The following is a 26,706-nucleotide window of genomic DNA, read 5'->3' as shown; positions in this document are numbered from 1 at the left end:
CGCGCGCGCCGACCGTACCTCGGACCGCACGGCGGTGGGCGGCCGGCGGGCGGAGCCTGGCCGGCATCCTCCTGCCTTGGTCCTCCGCGCCCATCCTACCGGACGGAGATGATTTTTTTCCGTGGTCCACGAGGACGGCGGTTTTCCTGCGACCCGAGATGTCGCGCATTCACGATCAGTCGTTCTGCTCGGCCGGACTGGGGTGCGTTCATCTGATTGTATCACCGCGTAGTGTTGTATGATATAGTCGTGTGTACCAGTCGTTCACAGACTCCTGGGGAAAACTCGTTTCTCTGGGCCGCGCTCACCGCGTTTCGCGTTCGTATCGTTTTCTTATTTTTTTATTATTATTATTTTATTATTTTTTTTTTGTACATTACGCATTATAATATCGTATTGCGGCCGATACTCTGTTTTTTTTTTTAAAAATTTTCCGTTTCGACATTTTTTAACGTTTTATTTTTTTTCGTCGTTGTGTCTCAACAACCCTCGAGGGCTTCTACACAGACGCCATTCGTGTCGTCGTCGTCGTTTGCCGGTCCCTATCGCTTGGCGCTGACGGGACATTTTTTCCACCCCATATCTGTGGTACCTAGACATGTGACATGAAGGTCACAATTGTAATCAAAACAATTGTACTGATGACCCTCGTGGTCGACGAGATCTCCAGAGCTTACGCCAAACACCGCGAAGGAAAATACAAAGGAACCCACTGGTGGTGAGTAATTTTGTTATCAGATCTCATTATTTAAAAAAAATTATTATAGATACGTATATTTGCGTTATTTATTTGTTTTTTCACGTTTATATACGAATCTTACTTTAATCATATTATTATCTATTTATTTGTGTATGATCAAGCACGGTCGGTCATACGTTGTGTGTATTATACTAATATTATAAAATCTAATTAAGTGTGCCAAATAGTTTTATCGAATTAGAAAATTATTTTATATTTCATAAATGTTTGATGGTATTTGATTTATGTTTTTTTAACTCTAAATATATAGCACGGTTAGAATTTATACATACATAAATATTTAAATAATAATGTGTGCATATCTTAATTCTAATTATTACAAAATCAAAATCATTTATTTTTAAGATTTATATTTATTTGATATATATTATGTTTAAACATACTCATCTTAAATAATAATTCAAATAATAATATTGCGTTAGATATAAAATTTAGTTAATAAAATATTAAATTCAGATACTTCAAATTTAATAGTTGTCAATGGATAGAGTAGAATGTCATATTATATATTTTTTTAACTTAAAATCATAGAGATTAAAGAAAACATATTTTATCAATATTGTATTGTAGTAAAATATAATTTAGTTAAATGCAATTATATAATAGTAAATATGTTAATGTACGTAAAAAAATAAAAATAAATTTAATATTTTAACAAGGTAATGAGAAATTTATAATTTTGTAAGACATTGGTAGTAGAAAATAGATTTTTGTTTCATAGAACATTTTATTTTTTATTTTTGAAACTAATGATAAATAATTGCTTATTTTCTTTGAAAATGAGTTTTAGTTAAGTTATTTCTATCTATAAATGCCTTAATTAAATAAATAAATAAATAAAAAGTTAAATTATAACTATATAAGCTTCTTCACTTCCTTATTATATATTTTAATATTTACTATTATTTTATGGCGTTACACGTTTTTCTCAATAATATCAAGAACAATCGCAAAATTACATTGATCTATACCTATATAATATTAAGTAGATACCTAATGGTTATACAACGGATTTAATTGTCATAAAAATTGTTCTGTGTAAAAATTTAAAAAATAACATATTTAATTATTGTGAAAATAATTTACTCAACGTTCCACAAGAAAATTTAAACTTGTGTAAATCTGTAAATAAAATCAAATGTATTAACTTACTCTGACCTATATAGTGTTATTTTAAATGTTATGCATGCAACTATTTTGTATTTACTGATAAATTTTGTGAGTAATATAATTTGTTGATAATTACTAATTATCAATAAAAAAATATAATTATGGTTAATTTATTTATATGATATTAATTTTATAATTATCATTAAGCAATAAAATGTTCAATATTTATAACACATAAAATCATAACTAATGAATCATCAAAAATTAAATGTTGCTTAATTTTGTTGTAATTCACGATAAAATTAATTTTTAAATGTCACAAAATGTCTATAAATTAATATCTGATAAATAGTTTTTATATATAGTTTAATTACAACCCAAAAGATACTACAAATTTGTAATATTATAGTAAATGTTTTATTAAGTTTCTTTTTAATTATTATTCATTATTAAATGCATATTTTGTTTTGAAATATTTGAAGTAGGAAATTAAATAATAAACTTCAAAATGTTAAAAAAAACTTAGTTCTTAAATATTATTTAATTCGTTAACATAAGAATAATACCTTTTATTTGTTTCACATCTAAATTTGGGGAGTAAAAAAAAAGAAAACAATATCTGGTAGGCGTTGTGTAAACGATATAAAAGGAAAACGAAAGAGGTAAAAAAAATCTAAAAAGAATGAAAAGAAAAGACAAATCTTTTTTATTCACATAACACAAACAGCAGAAGATCCAACATATTCTATACATTTCTATTGAAAATAATATTATTATAATACCCTTTTGAAAAATTTGAACCGTTCGATTCTTTCAAACAATTCAAGTGTAATCTAATTGGGTACCTAGTTTAAGGTTTATTATTTTATTATAGTATGCGAGTCAACGGTTATGACATAGAAACCGGAAGGAATGTCACCACGATCTCAGCGTGAATTATTTGATAATGTTACCTAGATATTTTTTTCTTAAACGTTTGTTTTTTATTATCTATCAGACATTAAAAGGGGTGGACAGGGTCAATTGAGAAGAACCCTAATAAGAGACATAGGGAACCCACCCAAAGTGGCCGTCTGTATGTCTAGATGGCTATCTGAGACTATTGTGAATAGTTGACAGACATGTATATACGCACGCGTTTCTATAGACGGCATCATCGAACCCCCCTATTAATTTCAATTTGCACTGATCGTGGGGGGGATTGCTCCAAAAATGAGGGCAATATATGTATAAATACGTAGAGGCTTTTACGTTATCATTTTTTTTTCATCTTTTAAACCATTGTACTGATATATGAATGAAAAAATACAAAACGCATTTTTCGATGAAACATTTTTCTGTCCCTTCAGTCCGAACAATATGCTTCGATTTCCGGCATCTTTTTTATTTATTTTTTTTTCTTATCTAAGGCAAATAATTAAGTTCTTAAAAATGAAAAAATAAAACAAATATCCGCTGAACAAATGATGATGTCATACACATACACACAAATGCGAGCACGCTATACACCATACATATATATTTTATTTGAATAGCTATAAACGTTTAAAAAATATAATAGTAGGTACTTATGATTTTTATTTTAGGTTTAATATACCGAACATATCTATTTCAAACTTGAGACGTACTTTTTTATTCTTTTCTTTCGCTATTTTATAACAATATAATATATTGTATAAACACATTGTTATATATATATATATATATATATACATACATACATAGAATATAATGGTCTGTGTCTACGCACTTGAAAAATAATACGATCGATATGTCTCTATAAAAATAACTGTTTAACCATTAATTTTATATTATATTATACAATAAATATAAACAAATTATAGGATGTACGTTGCGCTCATCATTGAGAATTATTTTTACTACGATTTAATTATCTATTTTATTCTTCTGGATTAAAATAGCGATATGCCGCGATATTGATACACGTGATAGAAGTAAGGATTATTTTATTATTTTTTTTGACTCTCTCGATAATTTAAGTCACTGAACAATAATAATAATGAGAATATGACAAGTACTCAAGTGATATTCTCTCACGATGACACTCGTAAGTCAAAACGGTTATAGGTTTTTTTTTCTCAGGTCCATCAATCTGTTCGGACCTGTTTCCGTCACACAAATATATATCAACGCCGCCCTTCGTAGACGTCTTCGATAATATATGACTGGTACACTCCAAATTACGCGTCTTAGCCGCATCTAGCGCGCGTGTATTATGTTATACTGTGGTGAACAGTAACTATAAGTGGTAGTAACAGTAAGTAGTAGTCGTCATAGTAATAATGATGAAAATAATAATCATAAAGCTGAGGTAAAAATCATTTAGAACGTTAATTACCTACCGCGGTATACCTCTTTACCATGGGACGAAAAATGTTGTTTGTTAATTAATTTCCGGTTTAGGATGTCAGGCCCAGGTGGTAGGTAGTAGAGTTATTATTACTATTTTTTTCTTCAAATTTATAACCAATAATAACACAACAGTATACAATACATGTGTAAGTATAAAGGTAGTGCATACATCGCGGGTTCGTTTCGAAATATGCTCGCGCACTGCACTAATGACACTATCTGTTATACAATATTATATGCAAGGTGGTGGCGGCGGCAGGAGAATACTATTTCGAGTGGTCTATTCACATGAAGTATAAAAATACTCTTGTTTACCACGAAATTCCATTTTTTGCCGCGTATAAAATACCATAATGTTCACAACGTCATTTTCTTTTTTCAGTGTTATACCCAAGTATATTATAATTATACGATATTTTACGACTGTTCACACATAACCTTTTTCAGTATGGATATAATATACCTATAACAATATATAGTCAAATCATTATGTATAACATGATAGTATAATATTATAATATTGTTATTTAACTTCTCACAGCAGTAAATGAAAGTCGTGTCGTGTTTTTATAAACAATTCGGTTGCGTTGGTGGAAGAAAATATTTAATAGTAATATATGTAGATGTATACATATATGAAATTTAACCAATATAGCATTTAAAATGACCTTTTCATATACCAATGATTGCTCTTGATTATCATCAATGTCTATAGATTAATTTTGTGCTTGGTCATATTTATAGTTGATGTAGGTACCTGTTTGCAATTGCTCTATATACAAACTATTGGTCATTTCAGTTTAAAATATATAAAAATAATCTTTGTTATATATATTACAAGTTTAGATGGTTAATTAAAATTAAATAAAAATATACAATTATAAATATTTCAGTGTTTTAAATACAATAAAAGTAAATGACAATTGTACAATGTTCATAATATTAATCATCTAATTATATCATTGTTGTAAAGTATTGTGTAGTACTGTAGTGCAACGAACCTATTTAATCAATAAACAACTTGTGAAAATTAAAACTTGATTTCGTTAGGCACTAAATTAATGTATACTTTTTTTTGTTGATTATAATAACATTTCATAAAATTCCTAATACTGTTAATTGGCTCCTATATTTATAAATTGATTCAACTATTATCATTCTAAATGCAAGAATATTTTTTAGTTTTTCGGAAACAAAATATATTTAACTAGTCATTAAGTAATTAATATTGATCGATTGTTTATTATAATATATAATTTTTTATTTTCAATTATTTTAGAGTAATGTATAATGTTTAATAATTTAATGTAAATTACACTAAGTAGGTTAAAAACATATTTGTCATCCCTGAAAGTAAAACTGAAAGGTAAGCGCAATATTAATATATTGATCATAAAATTTGAGAAGTGCAATTGGTATACAATTAAAATTAAAATTTTGTTTTAAGCGCAATTGATTCATAACCAATAGCCATATATACATATATATGTATATATAGAAATATACAATGCTTGCCGTAATCTTGGACCTTAATCTGACGCATTTTCATCAGTGTGCTTTGAAACGATTGGTTATAAATTATTATACTATTTATGTATGAACTTTTTTTGAATGTATTTTATTCTTGGCATTTTCTCGAAAATAGTTTTCTTAAAGTAATCAGCTCTTCTGGCAACGCGTGATACCAAAAGTTTGGCAACATGTGCAACGTGTTTAAAAATCGTCGACGCTGACGGGAGGGGTACCATTTTCTTTAAGAAAATAATAAATAACCACGTCCCATATAAGCGATGAGACATTATTAAGTCTACAGGTATGCACGAATTTCTTTTTATACTTCGACATCCCTTTATAATTTTTTTTCTTATTCACTAGCCACGTCGATATCACTCGCGGTTTGCTCATAACTGCACATTCGCGTGTAACACCCGCGTCGCGAACTGATTACCAAATATCCGCGCACACACACTGCATATACCTTTAGGTATACGATAATGCGTTTTTCGTAACGTAATAATATACTGCGAGACGTATTGACGGTGTAGTGGTGGATTCGTCTCGTCTGCGGGTGTACGCGTACATAATATTATTATATATTATTATTATTGCACAACAACGACGGCCAATAATAGACACAGTTCGTCTCGTTCGCAGCCGTCATTGTAGCACAGGTTACGCAGTCAGTCTTCTGCCCATTGTTATCGGCCGTCTTCTCGTGATGATGTTACGACAGCTCCCACTCGTCAACGTCCGACGACTTTAAACGTTCGGCGGCGGCTGTCGTCCCGCCGAGCGCACAACTCGTCGCCGCAGATCGGACACGACCGTCGTCGGCTGATTTGTCCGTTATCGGATCTATCGGATCGAAACCAGCCGTACCCACACACTAGTCTTTTGTGCGCCGCGCGCGCGTGGTACTACAATGAAGTCGTATCGCGTCGTCGTGTCTTGTGCGCTCGTTCGAACTATGCGCCGCGTTAGTGAACCGTGTAAGTTACGTGTGCGAGCGAGTGTGTGTGAGTGTGTATTTGAGTGTGTGTGTGTATAAATAAAATAAGAATCGGATGATTAACGACATTAAGAGACCTAAAATATAAAAATGTCGACCGGAATGAAGCCAGAACGCGAATATTCCCACGACAACCGATGATCAAGGGAGATAGGCTAGAGCTGAGCTAGTGATACTATAAATTACACTACTCACACATATAAACGCGAGCGCGCGCACGCGCATGGCGCTGTCTCCTCTCTCTCTTTACTTCTCTCGTACTCACAAAAACAAAACAAATTTATGAGGTAAAAAAAAAAAAAAAAACAAAAAACAAAACGAAACGAAACAAAAAGAAAGAAGGAAAGAGAAAAGAAAACGAGTTATGAATATAATACACTTACTTACTGCGCCCGCTCGCCTTGCCTACAATACTTTTATACATTTTTTTTCCCTCCGGTTTATATAAACAAGTAAATGTCTACCGGAACATTCCTCACTGATTTATCTTTTATCTTGCACGTCAACAGTTAACGTTTTACGATAATCACCTTTTAAAGTTACTAAATTACACGCGCACCGCTACAGTTGTCACGTCGTCGACCGCGCGCGATGACGCGATTCAAAAAATAAAAATAAAATAAACGCTGTGAATAATATCTCTTCGCCGAGGTTTTTACCCTCCGTGCGTGCGCGCGTACCGCACGAGCTTTTATTGCCGGTACATCCGAACGGGCAAACAGGTGTAGAGACGAGTAGGTACGTACCTGCGTATTATTAGTGACAACGTGTGATCGTTCGTGTACGAAATTAGGTGTATATAATAATAATAATTCACGTGCTTGATTTTTAAATGCGGGCAAACGGACGACGTCGGATAACGCGCCACACTAAATCTTCTTGATGCACGAGGCGTGCGTATGATATACATTTTTATAATATTATTTTATTTTTCACGTCACGTCGTATAACGTAACACTATTTATTATATAAATAATAACGCTGGCAAAAAAAAAGAAGTCTCGTCATCTCGAAAATTACATGCCAAAAACCAAACACACTATATAATAATATATTTAATCTTGTATACCTGCAGCAACGCCTATATTTAATATGTTATAACTTACGAGTGGTGTACCTATGTTGTGTGTGTGTGTATGAATGCTTATACACATTCGTTCTCGGTGTTGGTCATCACACGCGGGTAGTCCCATAATACTGCTGTACACAAATGTGTTATTTCTTTCTTTCCTCACATTTTTCTCTTAGCTCTCAACACTGCTGCTGCTGCTTATTTCTTTCCGCAGTAGGTTTTAAACATTTTATAATATATATACCGCCGATACGTCGACACGTTCAACAAATAATACATCCCTGTTTGTCCATTATGTGCTTAATTTCTTCATGTCCACGCAGACGGCATAAGTGTGAGTGTGTATTTACGAACACACGGACACATATACGTCGATCTCGAGTGCTTGGATCCATTGTCCGGGCATGTCGATTTCCCTTCATTCCCGTCTCGAGCACGTTCTATAGACGACAACGACAACGACGACGACAGCGACGACACTTTGACAGTGGCGGCCGAGACACACTTCAGACCTATCGCGTATTGTGACTGTATATGTAAAGGAAACATCTCAATGCATAATATTGACCGTCGTCATCGCACGGTTAAAAGACGAGTGTTTTTCGTACGTTAAAATAATAAAATACACCGGGCATAATATAACATTATTGTTGTGAGATTGAAAAAGTGACGGTTTCTGACACACACTCACACGCACATATTATAGCGCCAACGCGAAACTAATCTTCCGGTAGAGTTAATTCTGAGTTATTCACATCCTATTTGACATATTTTTATATCGACGTTAGAAAAAAATTAATAATCCGGTATCACAAACTTAAGTTGTATATATATATATATATTTATAATATTGTTTTACCATATACCATATAACTATTCAATATGTTAAACGAGTTGCTCATTGTAAATAAAGCCTTATGGCCGGGTTAAACATTATAGTTAGTCAACTACATATTATACACTACTTAACTTGAATGCACATATAATAACTATATATATTCAATTAGTTGAATTACTTTCTGTATAGCTATCATTTGACACATTATTCACATTCGTATGTCTTCTGTCTATATATTATTTTAATGTTAAGACCCAGGATATGTACAAGACAAATTGAAAAATGAATTGATCGTTTATTGGGAACGTTGAGATTGTGTATATAATATATATATATATATATATATATATATTAACATAATTTTTTATTTAGACTATCTATCATATGCATTATACTCGTACGCTTAATTTATAGATAATATTAGTTTTAACAAGAAGTATAGAGTGCATAGACTCTTGGAATTATATAATTACTTCGCAGTAGTTTTTTTTGTGATAGAATATAAAGTATGAAATATTATGGTATCTGTGCACTATGAGCTATTATTCATATTATTATGTTGTGTTTATAACATAAAAATATTTATAGGTATATGTGATTTAATAATAAGTATTTGTATTTTTAATTAATTTATAAAAAAGAACATTTTCAAAAATCGGTGAGAAACTTAGATCCTGTATTTAATATAAGACGTTTGGTGTCAATTTTTTACTATAGTTTAATATTTTTTAATTTACTTTTATAATAATTATATAGGTTAATAACAATTGTTTAATATATGCTTTATTTTTTATAAACAATAGGGGAATTGCAAAAGCTGGCGAACCTAATAATTTGGCTCCTATGACTCCTGGTTTGATGCTTATGGACACGTCATCGTTGACATTACTGCGCAATAAACAGAGGAGGATGATTCGTGAACATCCAGGTGTATTACAAGCAATCAGCAGAGGCGTCAACATGGCACTGCAAGAGTGTCAGCACCAGTTCCGAAATAGGCGTTGGAACTGTTCAACTAAAAACTTCTTAACTGGCAAAAACTTATTTGGGAAAATTGTGGACAGAGGTAAATAATATATGTTATATGATATATTTTTAAATTACCTAATCATTTTATTTTCTCTTATAAAATACAAATAAAATTACGCCATATTAAAAATAACTCTATTAACTTATCCATATATTGTAGAAAATAAAATATAATTTATTAGTCGTTGAACAATAATTATTGTTCTATACATATATACTCGTGTATATAATATATAATGAGTAATGACGAATCGTTGAAGCCTGTCAAAAAAACATTAAATCTCTATATCGACTTAATCGCGAATTAACACTACTACGTTATCAACGTTGACGATGACATACAAGTTACAAAGCTTTTACCCAGGAAAATTGTTAACCAGTTATGCCCTGGGATTGGCATATGGCTGTACCTAATACAATGTATTGATTATTATATTATAATACCGTTAAATTCACGTTAATTATGTTGAAAGCGCATTATACTTGTAAGTTATGCATTGTTCGCCTTCCAAATGAGGTACATAAAATATTATTATTATATTAAGTAGTCTGTGCGGGGTGATTTTTCACAGAGACACGTGCGTAAATATTCTATCAATAAAATTATTATAACAATATATAAATCATCTTATTGTATATAATATATACGAGGTAATGGTGTATTATCAAGACTTATTTATGATATTCGTGTTCTCCATCGTGAACATAAACAATTCGACTGACGTAACGAGAGTGTTATTGTAGTATAATACATATATACGTGTACGTGTATGTAGTATTATATCATTATTATTATACCTAGGTATGCCTATTTATTATTTCATGATTTTTAGTAACTAATAAAGTGAACATAATTATATAAACACGAACTACAAGTTTATATTGTCTTACGTTGATATGTGTTTAGATAAGGACAAAAAAACTAGTAAAAACAATTAATTGAAAAAAAAATTATTCCTTAACATTTTATCGACACATTATGCATTGAGGTACCCAGATCACATCTTCACAGACAGTGTTATCGTTGGATCACGCACGTGCCATAGCCGTTTGCTGTATTCGGAATAATCCTTAAAGAAATATAGTTTCATGTCATAATTTATTAAGGTATTTTACAAATTTTACAACATTGATCAAGTATTATTTTTTAAATAAAGTCATTATTAAAACAATAAATTATTTTACAATATATTTTAATTTATTAATACTCCGTTTTTCGACAAAATTGTGTCGTGCATTCGAAGCTTAAAATTGTTCGTAGGTATTTATAATTTTATACCAGATTACAGATTTCTATAATATTATGTTGATTTATTGATATTATGATGCTATTAAGACTAAATTAATATTAATCGATAAACAAATAACGATAAATTAATGTTAATGACTAACCGATTATACAGTCATTATAAGTCACAAATTATTCAAAACAACGGTTGATTTAAGAAGTATTAGTAAGCCATTACTTATAATAATAACATCGATAACATAACGTTATTCGACCGTTTTAATGTTTCATTAATCAATTGACGTATGAATGTAGACAAAATCTCGTCCCAATCTCAAACACTTTTGCACGTACTCGGCGTATATTATTATACTACGATATTTATAAAGACAACTCTACGTTATAACATAAAGTTATCGTGGTCAGATAAAAATTGAAAATTTTTTTATTTTATTATATCTTTAGATATTATATATACGCATATGTTTCAGAGCTGAGGACGATCGGGGAAACGATAGTGTTATTATTTATTATACGATATATCGACGGTTATCGTCAATCTCATTTCGTACGCGTATACACGATCATTATTATATATTATATTCCGGTCGGCAATCGTACAAGTGTACAACTACATATATATATATATATATATTTTTTTTTTTAATATTACCTATGAAACTTCCAACGTTTTAACAATATTACGTTACGACTTTAGTTCGACGAGGAAACATTATTATTATTATTATTATTATTATATCTGCGTACGCGTGCAGTGTATAATAAACACGACGACGGGTCGTCCAATATCGTAAAAAATATTATTGTCAAACGCGTATTATATTATTATCATATTATATATATATTATACATGTACCGTGTGTATTCTACCCGTCCCGGGGACCGGGTGTCCGCGATATTTATGTACTCTGCTCTGAAACGTAGTAATATCTTTGTATTATAATATTATATTACTTATACTATATAATAATAATAACTTATAGGTACGCATGTTATTTACGTATATAATATTATGGTGTACTTATAATATTATTATTACGTAGAGAGACTGAGAGAGGTATATTCGTTCTCCTCTTTCGCGCCACCGTTATATTGCAGTCACCGTCGTGTAGGTATATATTACTATTTTTATAGGACAGACCTGCAGACCGCCACGCTACTATACACTGACGATTATTGTTATAATAATATGTATATTGTTATTGCCGCCGCCGTCCGTTTCGTTTATTATTTAATTTTTATATATTATAATACATATATACACACATACACGTTTTTTTCTACCCAAGTATCATTTCAGTTCGGGCGTGATACGATTTTATCGCGAACGCGTACATGACCATCATACGACGTCGTTGACGATCACCGTGTGAACGGGGTGGGAAAATTGAGAGGGAAAGATAAAAAACGTGTCTTTATCACGTCGCATCCGACTAGAAAATATAATAATAATAATAATAATAATATTATTATTGTCGCGCGCGCCCGAGTTTATATGTGTGTGAGTGTGGCTTGACGACGTGTCCACCGCCTCGGGTACCTATATATACGTATAGGTACTATACGAGTATGTATATACTCGTCGCGGGACAGTATATTATATTTTTAGTAGACGCGCACGGGGGGAGGAGACAGCAGAGGGGATAAAAAAAGATTAAATTATGTAAACGAATCGTGTGAACCGCATGTAAAACGACGTCGTTACATACGAACGCCACGATATATATTTTAATGGACATTATTTTTTTTCTTTCACGAAAAAAATATAATAATAATATATAGGTATTAGGTATCTACCTGCCTCGCGCCATATTCCGGAAGATAAAAATTGTGTTCAAACGGGTTTAAGCGCGAAGAGTTTTTTCGCGTGATTCGGCGGCGACGGCAATCAATTGTATTGAATATTATGTACACCGACTGGAGCAATAAATTCGAATTATCCGCCGTTCGGTGTTATACGTGCTGACGGCGGCGCTGACATATTATTTCTGTATATTATTATATCGGGTACATTCAGGGTATACAGGAAAAATGTTAAATATTTACATAATATTAGTTTTTAATTTCTTTTTTTTTTGTTTATATCGTACATATATTTGGCAGTGGAATAAACACACTGTTTAGATTCGAATCTCGCGTAATAATTAAAATCTGAATACCATAATATTACGGCATTTCGTTATTAATATTATTATTAAATAAATCGTTCGGATATTTGTCGGACAACGACGGTTGACCGCCGTCGCCCGCCATCGAACACACGTCCCATAAGGCTATATATGTATACTTACATAGCGCACAGACAGACAGACAGACACACAGACCCACACACACACGCGTACTATGCGATCTAACTCGTAAGTTTCAGATAAAGTATTATTATAACCTACCACGGTTACACGACGATTATAATATTCGGACGATAACGATCGGATTCTTATGAAAATTCATTACACGGAGGAAAACGCATATAAAGTCGTTGGATGAAAAATGTGGTATCAGTATTAAGCATCTATGGACCGATGTAATTTATACAAATCCGAATGTATTTATATATATGTATATAGGAACCGAGGTAGGAACGTTTAAAAGTCACGTGACCGCACGCAACCCATGGTACACCGCCTATAATATATTAATTTGTACTACTGGAACCTAAACGCATTACGATTACTACACACATTATTACTAGGTTGTATAGTATATCTATATGATAGTGGTACGAACATGCACACACACACACACACACACACACACACTATACACACTTACAATGTGTCGTATCAATCGAACGTTTAAAATCTAACCCGTTTGTCCGGCGGCGAAACCGCAACGCATTTATCCGTCCGAACACACTCGGACGTCGTCATCGCCGCTGCACCGGCAGTCTCTCAATGAGACATCATTTATACCTACTAGTTACTACCTACTGTCATACAATTTAATAATAATAAACGCAAGCGTAGAATAATACATATATAGGTATATATTATTATTTATACACATATAACATATATTATTATAACATCGTCATACGCATAATAATAATTCACGGCAGAAAAAAATAAACAATAGTAGTCGCGTACTAATGCCGTTCCAAACGTTGGTGAAGAGAGGTAAGGGGATAAATCGTGTATGTCGTGTGTGTACGAGCCGCGACGACGACGGGAAGAAAAGAGAAGAACGTGTTGACATTAGACCTCCCGGCCGCCACCGTCGGATTATTAGTCGACTAATAACGTCATCATAGGGTTTCCCGCGGCGTGCCCGAACAGATCCCCCATCCCCCGTCCGCCTAGCATATTATTTATTACACGATTTAAGGTATACATACGTGTCTTTTATTTGACGGGTTGCACGCTCACTGTAAACCAGTCAAATTATTTCGTTTAGAAAAACGTGTTTGTGTGTGTGTGTGTGTGTAAGTGTTTTTTTTTTCGTCAGGTACTTTAATAATATATACCTGTCGGTGGCGGTGTATATAAACGCGTATATACAACAAACGCGTAATATGGTTTTTATTATTACAATAATAATATTTTAATGTTCGTCGTATTCGCTCTTACTATTACTAACAACTACATCGGAGCACCCGTTTTTCGAAGAACGTTTACAAATTTTGTGTGTGGGATTTGACCATTACGCGAGCGTTACAGGGGTCGGCGGGCGCCTCGAGCGTGCGTAACGGAAACGCGTCGAAACTTTTGGAAAACTCACGCGACGGGTATATCGGATTTCCCGAGTCGCCGTCACCGTTGTTTCCGTCACCGCGACGACGTACAAATCGGTCGTGAAATCCGGTTTGGACGTATAAGAATACCGGATTTCGCGTATTATTACCAATATATAATATTTTAGTGCACAATAATATTATATTCGGTGGGGCCGGCGTTTATCCGTACAAATTATTCGTTGGTAATCATTTAACTGCTGTGCTCAATTGATCGGTCGGTCGTGTCGGAGAACTACGAAAACGCCGCACGACGCGGCATAATGTACAGTACAAGATCGTAAAATTACATCCCTCCGCCGCTGGTGCATAATAATATAATATCGCGTAACGTATTCTAGATCGCGTAAAATATTATACTGTAAGGAAAAGCAGAGAGGAAGGTATTTGGATCTGGGCCACCCGCTGGTCGGCGACGACGATAATGGCGCGTAAACTTTGACACGCACGAGCAGATAGGTGGTGGACAAAAAAAAATAAAAAGAGAGAATAATATAAAACGAGTAGCCACTCTGCGGTGGTGGTGACATAATACAACAATGTGTATTAATAATAGCCTTTAGTATACTCGTATATAGTGTAGGACAGCGCGAAGGACGTACGCGTTTCGTATTATTATCGCACACCTTTCCCACCTTTTAAGTTACGCACATTATATATATACAAGCCGTATGCAATAATAATAATAAAATATATCACATCGATATGCACGGTGATATGCCCGTCCGGGGGGTGTCGTGGACGCGACTCGCATACGACCGGTCTGCAGATTTATGCCCCGTACATAATTTCCGTTCCCGTTTTTCACGCGCGACGACCGTGGCATTACAGGCATGGGTAGGCACTCTGCTCGTGCAGTGAAATACGCGCTTACCTACCACCTACCTATATATATATATATATAGAATAATACGAGGTATTGTTAACCCCGTGCAGTGCATATAACCCATAACATATATGGTATGTGTATAATATTATAATAATAATAATAAATGCTTATATATATATGTAGATACAATGCTCTTCGTGCCTCCGCCGCAGATGAGGGAGGTTTTTTTCTTTCCATCGGCCGATTCGCGACGCCGCGTCGGTGGCGGAATCCCGCAAGAGCGGGGGTGCTGCCGTGTAAATGTACCGCACGTCCGAACACGCTCCCACGGTGCGCGTATATACCTTCTATACCTCATCGCACTGCTGTAGCAACAGCAGCAGCACTCACGTGAAATCGCCACCGTTACGATATTACTATATCATCGTCATCATCGTCATCGTCGCGGTATTGTTGTTGTGCGAGTTATTTATTCGACGGGTTTAGGTCGGGAGGTTTTTTTTAACATTTTTTTTTTTTTTTTTATTATTATTCTTTTCTGTTTTTCGAAAAGGGGATCGGTCACTGTACGCGCGCGTATATTATGCCGCCGCGGCGTGAGGTCGTCATCGCAGGTCTTCCCGTAATATAATTATACGCACGGCAGTAGTCGTCGTCGTATGGCAATTATCCGTATCGCTGTCGTCGTCGTTCAATGCTCACACGTATAATAATAATAATATAGTATAGTCGCGACAGGCGTTATACATATTTTACGATTTTACCGTCGTAAATGTATACGAACGACGGTATATTATAATAGTATAACGCGTAATCGCGCTGACGTTCGATTATTATAACATTTATAACTATTGTGTACGCTTTGGTTTTATACGGTTTTCAAAACGCGAACAATGCACGACCGATGTAGTACTGTTGCTATATACTATATAGTATATAACACGGTAGTATTGTAAATAATTATATTACCGTAGTTAGTAGGTACTGGTATCCATGACTATGTTTGAAATAATAATATTTTATACGCCACGAAAAAGAATTTGGACCAGTCTGATAGCAAATTAATTTGTTTTATATTTAAATTTATATAATATATGAAACAGGCTTGCGCCCACGATTCAACAGATATTCTTTGTATTTAAAAATATATTATAACATATTCTGTGATAAACGATTTTACGATTATTGTTAAAAAAAAGGAAAACATTTAGTATGAGCAATTGATAATTTAATATAGATAATGACATAATACACGATAATATACATTATTATTATCATTAATTATCGATCCGATTTCATTACATTGCAACCGATTAATATTCAGACGTGCGTGTGGCCAGAAATTAAGTAATTGTCTGGTTTACTCGGCAGACAAGAATAAAATATACAAACACTTTTTTTTTAAACAAAATTTCAATTATGTCAACTTGGTTTTATAATTTTATGCTCCGGAAAACACGTCCAATTTATAATCGCATCTATATAATATACATAATATTATATTATTTCAAATATAATAAACATTACGACACGATAGTGTGTATGTTTTTATCAAATTATTCATCGATCCATGTTCAAGATAAATATTACTTATAATACCGTGTACATTATAGTAAATATCTTTATTTGACGTTTCATGGTGGCTTGACGTGTAATGTATAACAATATATAAGTATAAAACGCCTCTTTGACTCTTAGAAGTTAATTTTAATTAACAATACCTACTTTTTTTTATCAATGTTTACGTAAAAAGTACAGTTAACGACCGAATCACATAATATTTGAGTAGTATCTATGTTTTAAATGTTTGTGCGCGCACGCGCGCAAACGAGTTTCTTCGGTCGAGAAGAGACGACGCCTATGATGACGGAAGTATCTCGCGCAGTCACAAAAACCGTCGTCGTCGATGTCGCTGTCGCCGTTGACGTGCATCTTAATTAACTGTATTGGTATGCGATCGGAATTCGTGTTCAAACACGCGCACGTGCGCATATACTTATTATTATATAAATACAAAGTGCATTTACCACTCTGGTGGATTCGACGCGTTGATTGATTAGACCGTACACACATGAGCGTGCACAATATACACAAGCACGTAAAAAAAAAATGTTCTCGTGAGCGCGTGACTGTGTGGGTATTATCATACACACACACACACACATATATATATATACACAATATGTACATATAACTGTCGTTTATAAGTGTTTTTAATTTTCGGTTTTGGTATTTCCTCATCACCCCACATCACTTTCTTCATCCATCGACGACTTAATAATGTTTTGTAAATCTTAAACGGTTAATTTATCGACAAAATTATTAACATATGCGTTGTGTGGGCGTACGTTGTGTGATCCACAGGTTTCAGGGAGACGGCGTTCATCTACGCGATCACCAGCGCGGGCGTGACGCACGCGGTGTCCAGGGCGTGCGCGGAGGGCGTGATCGAGACATGTACGTGTGACACTACACACCAGCGGCGTGGACCGTATATTCAAAACTCGGTGCCGGGCGTCAAGGACTGGGAGTGGGGTGGTTGTTCGGACAACATAGACTTTGGGTACAAGTTTGCCAGGATGTTCGTGGACACTGGCGAGCGGGGCCGCAGCCTTCGGGAGAAGATGAACCTGCACAACAACGAAGCCGGCCGTATGGTGAGTATCTAACGTCTCCCTTAATATCATAAAATAAATAGTTTTATATGGGTAGCACATTATGTTTAAGTTATATAATTACATTATACGAGGAATTACTCAGGCATATTGTTTCAGACATTTGGGTGTAGGTAAATAAAATTGTAGTCTAAATTAGATAAAATATTTATTCTTTATTTTTCAAAAATGCGTAACCCATTTTTTATAAATTCTTCTACAGCCTCTTATTATTATCATTACATACGTGTTATTTAAAAAGTATCAATAGATTTTGGTATCTGAGAACTATTTTGATTGTAAAATTGTTTTCTCTATTATAGTGGAAAATTGCAGAATTACAGCATTATGGTTAACCGGTTTTGTGGTGGAAAACAATAACTATCACGTGATGATATTGCAGAAATAATTTTTTTATAATAATTGAATTGCGCGTTAGAAATAGAAACGAAAGAAAAAATTCGTGAAAGGGGTCAGTCGAAAATTTAGCTCCTTAACCAAAACGTTCAAGTGACACACCACTGAGAATTATTAGTATAAGTGTGTGCGCTACAACAATATGTAATAGCAACAGCAGTAGAAGTAGATATAGGAGCAGCAACAGCACCAGTACAACTAGTAGTCACTAGTCGGGGACGAAAAAAAAAAACAGATAAATAAAAAATGACAAAAAACCGAATCCCGGCGGGAAATTTTTTCAAATATGTTTCAACAGATTTTTGTCGCATGAACGGCTTTGGTATACTGCCGCCGCCGCCACCAACCGTTGTTGCACACACACACGGTATATAGTAGTTTGATTAGTCGTTTGGTATGCGGTTTACTCTTCATATTTGTTATTTTTATTTTTTGTCCACACACACATACACACATATATATTATATATATATATATATATGTGTGTGTGTGTGTGTGTGTGAAGTAATATTATTCATTTTTATCCACGTCTGTTGCCGTTGACCGTTTTCCCATCGTCTGGTTGGCCCGGGCCACCGGTTATCCTCCGCGCGGTGATACTACCGCCGCCGCCGCTGCCGTCGACTCAATTTAAATATAACGTAAACATCGAAAATACGACAAATCGGCGGTGGCAACCGCGTGTATATGTTATAACACATAATAATATTATCATACTTACTTTACATTTTAAGATATTATGTTCCAAATAAATATACGTATATAATACTATATACTTGCTGAGGGCAAGTGTTCCGGCGCGTGAAACGGATATTATTTGCATAGTGGTCGTTCATGTATAATGTGCAAATATATTACGTACATCCGGTGATTTTATTTCAGAATAAATACTAGAACATCGGGTCTAGTCGTCTAGACGCTGATATACAAGTCGTGATATAAAACGGTCCATTGAATATTTAATCATAGATTTTTTAGCGTATATTTTAAATTTTAGATGTAGATACACGATACACGTTTGTATTCATGCTTTGAATTCATTAATTCTTGGTGATTGTCTAATGCACCAAAGTCAATACTAAGATAATATTATTGATCTATAGGCTATTGGTGAATTTTTAATATTTTGTTTTCGGTTTCAATATAAATTTTCTATGACGTATAAAAGAGTTTGATTTCGATATTACTTAATACATCGTAGAAAATGTTGAACGTTTTTTTTATCCATATTTAAAATGAATTATGAAATTATGACTTATGAGCTTGAAGCTCATATCGTATACTTTTGCGCCAGTATTAGGAGCTTCAACCCCCAAAGCCCCGTTTTCTTACTACCTATCCCTTGTCTACCTTTCGATCGTGTCATCAAGTCCTACGCAGTAATATACACGTTAAAATATGTACGATATACATAAACATATACGTATATATATATATATATATATATATATATATATGGGTACTACAGTGAGACCGCACTGAAGCTCACGGGGAAAATAATAAAACGACTGAGCTGCAGATATATAATATATATATATATATATATATATATAGTGTGTATGACTTAAAACAATTAATAACGATCGCTCGTGCACGCGAGAAGAAGGAAGAAAAAAATCACCGAACTCGGAGGGGGCATCGCGCACACAGCGGCGGAATACCTGTGTACCTATATATATATATATAATATTATCGGTATTATTATTATTATTATTATTATTATTAGTACGTATATTGTTTTTAATTTATTCTCTCCTAACACCGTGTGGTCTGGCGGCGCGCGAGACAACGGCGGCGGCGGCGGTGGGCTCACGAGAGAAGTGTATCTAAATAGATTTGTGTGCGTGTGTCGGAACCAGCGAGAGAGCGACACACACGGAGAGAGAAGGAATGAGTGAGAGAGAGACGGACAGATAGACAGATAGCCGTCGCCGTACATAATATAATATTTACCTCGCGACGGGTCGTACAACGTGAGCGGCATCTATCATAATAATATTATCGTGTACCGTATATTATTATTATTATTATTATACTGCGGGCAGCATCATGACCCGCTGGCCGCCGCCCCGCGCCCGGCGGGTTTCGCTACGCTTACCGCGCGCGCTCGCCATGACTAAAACGCCCCGCACGGACGTTATCGTCGCGGTCTTTGTCGTCTTCGCCTTCGTCGTCTCCGTCCTCGTCGTCGTCGCGCTCGTCGTCGTAGTCGTCGTCGTCGTCATCGTCGCGGTAGTCGTCGTCGAGGGCCACCCACACTCGCGTGTGTTTACCGCGGCGCGAGCTTTACACACACACACACACACACGCGCGCAGTCCGTATATTGTAATGGGCCCTGGACAGCCTCCTACCGTCCCACCACACACCCCGCTCGGCCACGTCGTCGCGGCGGCATATCACAGCGTGCGGTTTCCCCGCCGCCGTCCGCGCGCCGTTTGTTGTAATTATTTCACTATATTACTTCCTATTGTACCCGACTGTATTATACGACACGGACCACGTATGTATATATATTATATAAATATATATATATATGTACATATACATTACATACCTCGACCGCGGTCGTAGTACCCGGAGCAGTATATTATCTACCACACGTCGTATACCTACTATATTAATATGATATGTATATCACGTTATTATTTATGCGTTTGTGTTCGTGCTGCGTGTAAATACGTATATACGACGCGAGCACGTAGGTATATCTATGCTGCGCATACGGCACGGCGGTGGCCCGGCGATTTGGGCAATCGATTATTAGGTATATATCAACTTTTTTCCTAAATATAGTTCTGTATTCGTACGCGCACAGAAATCTTTGTCGAATGCAGCGCGATGCGCGCCGACCCGGCTGCACTTGCACCACTGCAGGCGTGTTTGAGCGCGCCCACTGCACGCCACTCTCTGCCAATTAATATAATATAATATAATATATGCGTGTCAGACCGGCGTAATATTTAAAATTTTACTCGTTTCTTTGTTAAACATATTTTTCTCGACAAACTCCGATACGACTAACTTTACAGTTTTCATCATAGGTACTCGTCGATATTGATTTTTACGTCTGCGCACTACAATTTTTTCATCAAGTGATCGCACGACTGGCCGAATTATATAATAGATATATACGTTAATGTGTATACGTATTTGGTTTATGCCAAAAACAGTAATAAGTAATAACTAGACATTTTTTTTAAGGACAGGCATAGGGTTTTGGATGTTTTTTTCTGTTTTCTATAAAACTCGCCGAATGTATTGTGTTTAAACTGATTCCACGAGACTTCCCACCCCTAAACAAATAAGTCTGAATTCCGTCACTAATTTGCGGGTCGTTCAAGTCTCCGACGCGAGGAATGGCACACGGCAAACGTCGTTTCGCATTGTTACAAACACACACGCGTATACGGTATTCATTTATTATATATATTAGGTATTACATAATACAGCGAGTACGTTGTATAACTCGATCGGTATAAATTTAAATGCGTTTCGAACGGGTGACTATATATAATGCGCGCAGGAACGGTGAGAGGTTGTGTAGAGAGAGCATGCGACAAAGTGTGCGACAACGAGAAGACGAGTCTGCAGTGTATAAAGCCGATGGGAAGAATCAGACGAGGACATTATATTATATACTGTGGTAAGACGGCATAGATATATACGCGAAATAGAAGAGGCAGGGGTATATAATAATACTATAATGTGGCTCGTCGTATACGACAATGATATTATGAGAATAAGTGATGATGTCGCGAAAATAGTCGCCACCAATGAAGAAGGCTGCGCTGCGTAATAGATAACCGCGGTTGACAGCGAGCCGCCACCGCCGCCACCGGCCCCATTGAAAAGCGTTCACAATAAATTTATCAACAAGACAGTCAGCAGCGGCGCACACTGTACCGCAGCAGCCCCGGAGCTTTGATAGATCGTCAATACGCGTGCGCGCACCAATTGTCCTGTACATTATTATACGTATATACATATATATATATACCTGTACGGCGTACGCGATGTACGCATAACGATGGTCTCCGGACCGGACCGGACGACGACGACATGCGTATAGTTATATGCGTCGTCGTATGAGCTGAAGATGCAGTGGAATGAGCGGAAAGATAAATATAAAAAATATAAAAAAAACCACACTTACAGAGCGAGAGACCCACGGAGCGTATGTGTGTGTGTGTGTGTGTGTGTGTGTGTGTGTGTGTGCCCGGCAGCAGCATTACATCAAACGGTGTAATTGACATGACAATACGAGGAATAATTTTAGCTTTCACCCCGTTTGACATTGTCAATTATATGATCTCGAATCTTACATGACGTTTCTATAGTCTTGGTCGGTTTTTTTTTTCCGTCATTGATTTTCGCTCGTCTCCGCGTCTCTCTCGCACTCTCTCTCTCGTCCGCCTTTTTTTTTTCACAATAGACCTTCTGCAATATAATACTTTTTAATGTATTTTATTATTTATACTTTACCTTTTCAACAGTTTTTCCTCGACGGGTCGCCGCCGTCGCCGTTGCGCCATGTGAAACACAAACGCGCGATGACAATCCCGACGCGACTCGAAACCGTCTAATTACAATTTACGATAAAAATCGATATGCACGCGTATCCGTTTACTTTATATTTTATATAATACGCGCATTAAAATAATAATATAATACGACGATGGGCGCAACCGCCTACCCGCTGGAGGGGTATATTATACACGTACAATTATACGATGGCCCGATATAGTTTGTATGCATTTGTGACGATTGTGGCGAGAAGTGTTGAGGAGAAGGTACCTATCAGCGTTGCGTCTGTTCCGCGCAGTGTTATTTGTTCGTTCAAAACAGCCGCTTGTATCTTTATAAATTATTATCATTAATATCATTACTCTTTCCGCGTCCATACTGTTTCAGTTGTCTCGCGATAATAAGCCAAACGATATGATAATAATAATAATAATTTCCAGTCGGCGGACGTTTTCGCGGTACGCGCGGCGGCGCTGGATAAATATTATTTTATATTTCACGTATACTGCTGAACGTTTGACGTGCTTATAATTTACGCACCGTCCCGGGTACGCCTATAATACAATATTTTATCGTATTCTATTCCGCGCGGTTTCGGTTTTTTTTTTTTTTTTGTATTCACGTTTTTGTAAAATATATACGCGTAGGTACATTGATAGGTTTAATATGCATGTTATATATTATATATATATTACCTCTACTACTCGTGGGTGGCACACGGTGAGATTAGTTTCGGACGATTGCGCCGCGCGTTACTTTTGAATTTCGACCAACGTAATATATAACATTATATATTATGTATATAATATAAGCGCGTACCTCCTATATGTATATACGTATATATATATATATATATATATACAGCTATTACGGCGAGATCATTGTGCACCGGAATCACGGTACGCCATCGCCGTGGTAGTTTATTATAATATTATTATGTATAATATACGTGTATCATCATAATAATGTATGTATTGTGATGAGCACGGGCAAAGAGGTCAGTGTTGTGCGCGTACTTTGTATAAATTATACATGTGTAATGTATATATATATATATATATATATATATATATATAGGCACTGGCTATAAGTCAAGCGGTCATCCGCAGTCGAGATTTTTCAGAAGATCGGTCGACCTGCAATTTAGTGACGTGTAAATGGGCCATGACCCGTTGATTCTATACGCGTTTCCAAGGTCGTCTCGGCACGACATTGTGTGGTAGTACCGTGTGTCGCAGAATTCCTGGTCGGAGACCTGATTATGGTAAATCACTAGACTAATCGCTCAATAATTTTATTCTCGTTGTATCGCACCGATAACCACTCGTAACATCACAATATTCATGTATAGATATCTAAATAATAACATTATATAAGACCGTTATATTTGTTATACATTCGACTGGCCTCGCAGCAGTGCAGATGACGGCAGTTTTAAATCGTGTTTACTTCGTCGTCAAATGTCCCGAAAACAATTGGAGTTCTTACTCGACACTGACTAGGACTGCCCCCTACTTCGGTACATGGTATAATATATTTTTCCTATATACCTAGATAGGTACCTATAATAAAAATGTGATTATTATCCTCAAACGTGTAGCTACAATATTTAATTTATTATGTATATATGTATAACAAAGTATTATTCTGGGGAAAGTAAATTTGAACGGTTGCTGATCGACTCTATATTTTTAAGGCAGCCTAACTGTTTTATGTAACAGCTTTACCACAATAACCATTGTGTAACGTGTTCCTAACCTCACCTCGCGGTTTCTAATGTTTCAGCACGTACAATCGGAGATGAAACAGGAGTGTAAGTGTCACGGCATGTCGGGCTCGTGCACCGTGAAGACGTGCTGGATGAGATTGCCCATATTCCGTTCGATCGGTGACAACCTTAAGGACCGGTTCGACGGCGCGTCCAGGGTGATGGTCGGTAACGCGGGCGGTCTGCGCCGGTTGCGGAGCAAGGACAACGCGCAGAACAAGCACTACGAACAGCAACAGCAACAGGATCAGCAGCAACAGCCGCTGCTCGAACAGCAGCAACAGCAGCAGCAACAGAACGGCGGTGGAGACGGAGGCGGCGGCGGCGGCAGAAGGCGCGGCGGCGGTCGGAACAGGTACAACTTCCAGTTGAAGCCGTACAACCCGGACCTGAAGGCGCCTGGCACCAAGGACCTGGTGTACTTGGAACCGTCTCCTGGATTCTGCGATCCGAACCCGCGCCTGGGCATACTAGGCACACACGGTCGTGCCTGCAATGAATCGTCCATCGGCGTGGACGGGTGTGACTTGATGTGTTGCGGTCGCGGCTACAAGACTCACCAAGCCCTGGTTTCCGAACGGTGCAACTGCACTTTCCTGTGGTGCTGCGAGGTCAAATGCAGCGTGTGCCAGTACCGGAAGACGATCAACACGTGCCTGTAGACCGCTCGCCGCACGCGCGAATGCACCCACGTGGACCAGCTGACGGCGCACGTATGACATCATTCCATACATCCATCATTCCTAACGCACATGTACAAACGTTGCATGTCCGATTTACGGCATTTCCGTATAGCGTGCGCGCGTATATAATAAATGTAAATCATGATAACCATATGATTTCTGTTCTATAACCATTTTTACATTATCAATTTTATTTTTTATTTATAATATTATTATAACGCGCGCGATCTATGAAAACGAACATTCGGCACACGGCACAGTTCGCAATATCTCAGCAGCGGCCAAAAGTCCGTTCGCTCCGTTGCCGTTTTTTGAATCGTATATAGTTATTATAATGGCGTGTGTGCGAGACGGACGAACGACATACGAAGCGCATTTCGTTTCATAGATTTTTTTTTTTTTTTTTATTATTTTTAATAATACTTCTACTTTCTATTTTCATTATATCGTTTTTTTTTTTTTTTATAAAAATATTATGACACCGTCAAAGCCCAGAATTCTAACCGTTATTTTACACGTATTTTTGAATGTACGTCCTGTTTACCAAACGTCGTTAAATTTTTTTTTTAAATTAAACTCTATGCATAGAAAACAGAAAATGGTTTAATTTTTCAAGTTTTTATTGTAATTTTGTAATTATTATTGTGCAGACATTTAATTTATTATTATTTTGCGATTAATTTATTATCATTATTATTATTATTTTTTTTTTATATAAGCAAATTTTGGTTGTTTTTTTTTTATTTTTTTTTTTTTTTTTTTTTTTTATGAACAGTATTGAGTACCTCTTAACTAACATTGTCATGAACTTTTTTTAGTTTATATTATTTTTATTATTATTATCATTACTATTATTATTGGTTAAATTAATTCTTATAACTATAGTAGTATTCTTATTTAAAAGTTTAGTTCCTTTAGCTATATTATATTTATGTAAAGTAAATTTGGAAAAATAGATAAAAAGTTTTACTTAAAACGCAATCCTATATTTAAAATAATAATATATATATATATATATATATATATATATATACATATATATATTAATATTTAATACAAAAAAATTGAAAATTGTATTTGTATACTATTTAATAATTTTTAATTTTAGCTAAAGTACGCAACACTATACTTAGTTCTCCGACGAGATATTGTTGAAAAAT

General features: G+C 35.4%; 1 protein-coding gene across 1 annotated transcript; it reads left to right on the top strand.

Annotated features, from left to right (window-relative positions):
- Window positions 1–395: 395 nt before the first annotated feature.
- On the top strand, window positions 396–26,146 carry LOC112595613 (protein Wnt-1). Its single transcript, XM_025340886.1, has 4 exons — window positions 396–718; window positions 9,466–9,728; window positions 17,864–18,156; window positions 24,881–26,146. The coding sequence occupies exons 1-4, from the start codon at window positions 606–608 to the stop codon at window positions 25,523–25,525; spliced, it is 1,314 nt and encodes a 437-aa protein (XP_025196671.1). The 5' UTR covers window positions 396–605; the 3' UTR covers window positions 25,526–26,146.
- Window positions 26,147–26,706: the final 560 nt, after the last annotated feature.

The sequence above is a fragment of the Melanaphis sacchari genome, unplaced genomic scaffold (assembly GCF_002803265.2).
Source record: "Melanaphis sacchari strain LSU unplaced genomic scaffold, SCAv2.0 Contig28_pilon_pilon, whole genome shotgun sequence".
NCBI classification, from domain to species: domain Eukaryota; kingdom Metazoa; phylum Arthropoda; class Insecta; order Hemiptera; family Aphididae; genus Melanaphis; species Melanaphis sacchari.
Note: the sequence above shows the minus strand (reverse complement) of the source record. Positions and strands in the feature narration are given on the sequence as shown.